This window comes from Choloepus didactylus, chromosome 7 (assembly GCF_015220235.1).
Source record: "Choloepus didactylus isolate mChoDid1 chromosome 7, mChoDid1.pri, whole genome shotgun sequence".
NCBI classification, from domain to species: domain Eukaryota; kingdom Metazoa; phylum Chordata; class Mammalia; order Pilosa; family Megalonychidae; genus Choloepus; species Choloepus didactylus.
The window spans coordinates 119023760-119029322 of record NC_051313.1 but is presented as its reverse complement, the minus strand read 5'-3'; the positions used below and the strand labels follow the sequence as shown (position 1 = coordinate 119029322).

Here is a 5563-nt window from a genome sequence, read left to right as displayed (position 1 = left end):
AAAAGTGGAGAAGATAACAGATATCAATGTTCTATTAGAATTCCCCCATCTCTGGGTTTTAATTAACAAATTTGTTAGCCTACTTTTCAGGAAAATAATACCTTTAGTCCATGGTTACATATTTATTAAATAAGATGATTTATATGAAGCTTTTTGTAATATAGACTGACAATATAAAAATTTGTATATATGCATATATGTATATGTATAGGTATAGATACTTGCCTTCTTATGTCTGGTAAAAAAAATAAGAAAGGTCTCCACCAGTAATCTTACAAAGCAAGATTTCTTACATTTAAATAATTCTATAGCTCTATCATTCATAGTTTATAGGACTCACAAACTTTGGAGATCAAAAATGTTTCTTAAATTGTCAGTCAACACATAGCATCCCTCTCAGCTTGTAATCTAGCTTGCCTGATATGCCAATTTGTGGTTATGGCCATTCAAAACGATTATAAACTAAATGATAAAATAAATTTTAATTTTGAATTGATTGGAAGAATCCATTTTAATTTGTTTAAACATGGATTTTCATCATATGCTACCCTTGTACACACACAAGAATTAATATATTGGTGAAGTGTACATAGATATATAGATACAGATGATAGTGTGATAAAGATGGAGATAGATGTGAAGTAAGTTGGTTATGGTATTCCTTAAATCTCTTCACATTCGCATTCTGACTCGTCTGAATGACTTTTTGACATAGATTCATCCATATCCGTGTTTTTTATATAGTTCATCCTCTAGGCCCTCAAGGCAAAGTGAGGCTCTATTACCAGGCCTCTGATTTTCTTCCAAGCTCACAACATATTTTTGACGCTAGAACTTTTGATGTTCAGACACATACAGGTAATGACCATGCTATTACTGTACTGTTATCTGGCCTACAGAAATAGTAAGATATCATCAGAGACATTAAAATATAAAAAGATGCATTTTAAAATAATGAAATACATTAAAAATTATAATGCATGGTGACATGTAACCAAATCATTATCAAACAATAAGGCAACATGGGCCATAAAACATACGTGCAAAGAGTGACGTGCACAGGTGGGGGCAGCTCTAACTCACCAGCCCGCAAAGCTCAGAGCAGCCCTGACCTTTAGGATGGGACTAAAAGGATGAGAGATTCTGATAGAAGAAGAAGAAGGGAAGGTGGTCGAAAAGAGAGTATGTCAGGCAGAAGGAAACACTCCTGCCGGGGTAAGGACAGGAGGTGAACAAGGCATGTTACAGGAAGCTCCGGGGTTCAGTAGGATATGAGGCAGGCTAAGAAGTGGAAGAGGCAGGCCTGTGTCACAGAGGGAAGGGCCTTGCTGACCTCGGAAGGATTCAAGCTCAGAGGACTCGGGTGCCAGGATCCGCCCCAAACGCAAGGCTCTTCCTGTCTGGTCTTCCGTCTCCATCAGCCCCCTCCCAAATATGTCCACGCAGACCTTCCAACATTTTTCCCTTAGAACTTGAAGCCCCTCAGTCCCACCAGGATCCTAGGAATTGCAAAATCACCAAAGGTCCCTTCCCCGGGGACTTGCCCACCGGGTTCCGAGGCGAAGCCCACCCAGGCGCCCCCAGCCTAAACCCCCCTCTCCGCTGGGCAGTGAAGGGCGCGTCTCCGGGTAGTTGAATCTGCACCGCGTGTGTACGCGGGCCCGATACATCCGCACTTGGTCCTTCCGGCTGTGCCAACTCTCAGCGCTCCGCCGCCGCAGCTCAGTTACAGCCGCGAACACCCCCACGTCGCCGTCGAAGTGCAGGATCTCCTCCTCGTTATAGATTTGTCTGGCCACGAGCCGCACACGATCCGTCCGGTTGGAGAGGTAGCACCGACCCTTAAACCGGTACACGAAATCCCCTGCGGGAGAGGCAGCCGCGCGTTAGCCCGAGTTCAGCGCCGAGTCCCGCGGAACAAAACACTTCGTGTGGGGGAGGGGAGGGGAAGATCAGGTGTGGCCAAGCCATTAATTTCATAAAATCTTTTCCCCAGAGCACACACAGAATTTTATTCCCAGGGAGAAATTAGGTGATTTCCCTGCCTCAACTCCTGCTTTTGAGATTTACTGGAGAAAACAGAATGCCTTCCCATATGCATTTGGCTGTGTATCTGGTACAGATATGTACCCTGTCTTTCCCTTACAGTCTGAAATTCCAAAGTCTCTTCCCTGAAGGAAACTGTTCTCCCTTCAACTGCGGAGGATGAGAAAAGGAATCTAGCAACATTCTCTTTCCTGGGGGTAAGAAAACTGTGATAAGAGCTCTTCCAGATTCTCCTTGGGGTTTGGGTCCAGCACACCTCTCCGTGGCCCCAGGGCCCCAGGTTTGCTGAGTAGCTGCCGCACTTACTTGCTGATTCTCTGCGGAGAGCCAGAGGCGTCCTCAGCACCAAGAGAATAACCATGGCAATTCCAGCCACCGTCCGAGGGCTCCTCATCTTTCCAGACTTGACAGCTTAACAAAAGCACTGGCAGTCAGCACAGCAGCTGCCTAATAACCTGAGGTTTCGCTTGGCAGAGAATGAAAACTAGGAAACCCAAGAATTCTAAGATTGGGCAGTGTCTGGGAAAGAAACCAATCAACCCTACATCTTAAGTTCTCATTTGTCTCTGGGTAAACATCTTTGAAAATGTTCTCATTCAAAACTTATCAACTGACCACCAACTTGCTGCCCAGTACTAGCTGGTTACCAAACATCACTGAACTTGGTGATAACGTTGAAGATTTAATCTGCACTATAGGAAATAGACGTCTGGATCTGAAGATGTGTTTAGAGGTTTCAGAAATGAGAAGAAGAAAGTGATTCCAGGGTAATTCTTCCTGGGACATTTATTTAAATCTCTGGTTCTTGTATTTGGGATTTGAAGGTGGGAAGTGGGAAGGAGGTGGTGGGAAGAAAATGGAATGATGCTCCTTGGGAGAGAAGATAATTGTCTAAGAGCTGTTCATTTCCTTCCTTAAAAATGTGAGAGACCATGGGATGTAGCAAAAAAGGCAATAGACTTGAGAAAAATGCATTTGTGTCACAGATCATTTATTAACTTTGTGGCCCTTGAGCAATCTTATTAGTTTCAGTCTTCTTAGCTGTAAACTATAGGCAATAATATCTTCTCAGAAGGGTAATTACAAAGATAAAATAAAATTACATATATGATGTGTTATTTGCAGAGTCTGGTCAAGAGCTAGAACTGAAGAGATAGTAGTTCATTTTCCCCAGAAACAAGCTCTGCTGTGTACTGTCAGAGGGGACAAAATAGAGGCTTTTATGAGTAGATAGTTGAGTAAAACTCATTGAGGTTTTAGTCAGCTACTTCCATTCACAATACATATCTTACATAACTGAAATTCAAATAGTACTCTCCAGAAAAAAATTCGTTTTCTCTGGATGTCTGGGTATCTCTGAGGCTACTGATAAACCCAGTTGCTATAGTAGCAACAGGAAGGTGAAAGAATGAAGACTGCTAGGAACTCTTGGATATCTGAATCTAGCTCAGAGAAAAATTGACACATAGTTATAATTATCAAAATATTCTTTCGAATAGGTATAACAATAGCTATCAATTTTAGAATTTAGTGCAGACACCTGCCTACACATTAAAATACATTATCTCATGTAATCTTCTTAGCAGAGAAGGAGATTATTATTATCTAAATTTTCCGTTAAGGAAACCATCCTTCAGATTAAGGAAATCTAAATCCAACCGGGAGACCCTTGCTAAGCCCCATATCAGCAAAACATACAAACAAAAACATCTAAGTTTCTGTTCTCTATAAATGCCCCCCTTTCCCAGAGAAGCAGAATTTAAGCCAACCAATCAGTTGTCACTCCCTAGTCTTCCGTCAGCTAACCTCCTCACTGCATTGCTGCTAACCATATTAGAAAATGTAGTCTCCGCTACCCAATGAAGATTTGCTCCCCATGTAGTCCCTTGTTCTGTCTATAAACACTCGCTGCTGTCTTTGTTCAGTGGAATTCCTCCCTACCTTGTGGCAATTGGAATCTTCCCAATTCATGAATTGATTTAATAAATTAACCAAATTTTGCTCATTTTTGATTTACTGTTTGAGTAACTTGCTCAAGATCACAGTTTATCATATGTTTTAATGATACACCTTTGATAATCATCTTGAAATTTGCAGTGAAACTTCAATCACTTATGCTAATAAGGGAAGCCTTTGAGCAAAATAGTGATAAAACAAAATTACAAAATTTCAAATAATGCACCTTTTGTGTAAACCCTATTAAATGCAGTACCAAGAACCAACCTGAAGTTTAATTGAATCAGAAGAGGGAGAGTGTCCATAATGCTCCCTCATATTGTCTTGCAAATTAATATAAAAGATTAACTCACATTGCATGTTTATAGTAAATATTTTATGTATTTGATGACTGTGGGAACCCTGGGCCAAGGGTATTCCCCAAGGGCTTGAAGACTGCACACAGCAGTTTGCATGACCTAAGTCAGTTAAGGTTTGACCTACTCTCCTTGTAAAATCAGGTGCTAAATATAATCTATACCCAAAACTACCTCCCCCCCTGAGACTCCCTGAGATACTGTTACCTACAAAATAATCTATAATCCTCCCCTCCTCCCTGTTGATTACAATAAATCCCTCCCTACATTGCAAGACCCCCACTCCCACCTTATGCTCTCATACCCATTGGAATGTCCAGCACTTACAACCGTCTTATTCAGCACCCCCTCCCCCCAAAGTGCAGAGTATCTTCACGGTGAGCTCTAAACCCACCATCATTCAGAGCAGCTTCTGAATTCAGGGCAATGTGACTCGTCTGTAAGCCCCATAATAAAAGCTCATGTCTCAAAACTGTGTCCAGTACTTTCATTAGTCCTCTGGCTACAGAAGCCCTTTTGGACCATGACAATGACGTATATATTAACTGACTCAATAGAAGTTCATTCAAAGTTCTTAGGATGTTTAAAATTTGGACAAGAAATCCTGTTTTAAGCCCTCAGTGGCACCTCTCCCTAGTGAATGACTGATTAATCCCTTTAATTTTTATTGAACAGACAGAGCCTTCGGATAAGTCTTTGAATTAATAAATGCTAATAATGAGTAGCAAATAAATACAACTTTGTTTATGTATCACACACAATTAGGGATAAAATGCTGAAATCAATTGATGATATTGTCAAGAGAAAAGAGTTCCTCCACTGGCAGACATGCCCCTAGTACCACTGTTGTAAGTATCTAAATAACCTTGGGGTTCCATTATAGGATGGAAAAAATATTTTGTACAAGGAGAAGCTCTCTATATAGTGACTGCACTTGGTTTTTGCTCCATCCCTATTACTCATGATTTTCTGCTTTTTCATAATTTAAAAAAAAATGTTCAAAGAAGGAGATTAATCTAAAAAATTTAATATACATAAAACAAATGTTTACTGAATGCCTATAATGTGCTATTCTACGTACTGGGGATACAGATAAAGTAGCTGCATAAATGGTCATATTCTCATTTTCCTATTTCCCTGAGAGAACATACAAAAGTATTTTTTAAGTCAGTATTTTTCCACCATATGCATCAATCACTGTGCTA

At 40.6% G+C, this 5563-nt stretch overlaps 1 protein-coding gene across 1 annotated transcript; it reads right to left on the bottom strand.

The window, feature by feature from the left end:
• Positions 1–1471: 1471 nt before the first annotated feature.
• Positions 1472–2407, bottom strand: LOC119539550 (SLA class II histocompatibility antigen, DQ haplotype C beta chain-like). The gene is made up of 2 exons (XM_037843220.1): positions 2353–2407; positions 1472–1864 (listed from the first exon to the last, which is right to left on the bottom strand). Exons 1-2 carry the CDS (start codon positions 2405–2407, stop codon positions 1515–1517), a joined length of 405 nt encoding a protein of 134 aa, XP_037699148.1. The 3' UTR covers positions 1472–1514.
• Between the last annotated feature and the right edge of the window lie 3156 nt (positions 2408–5563).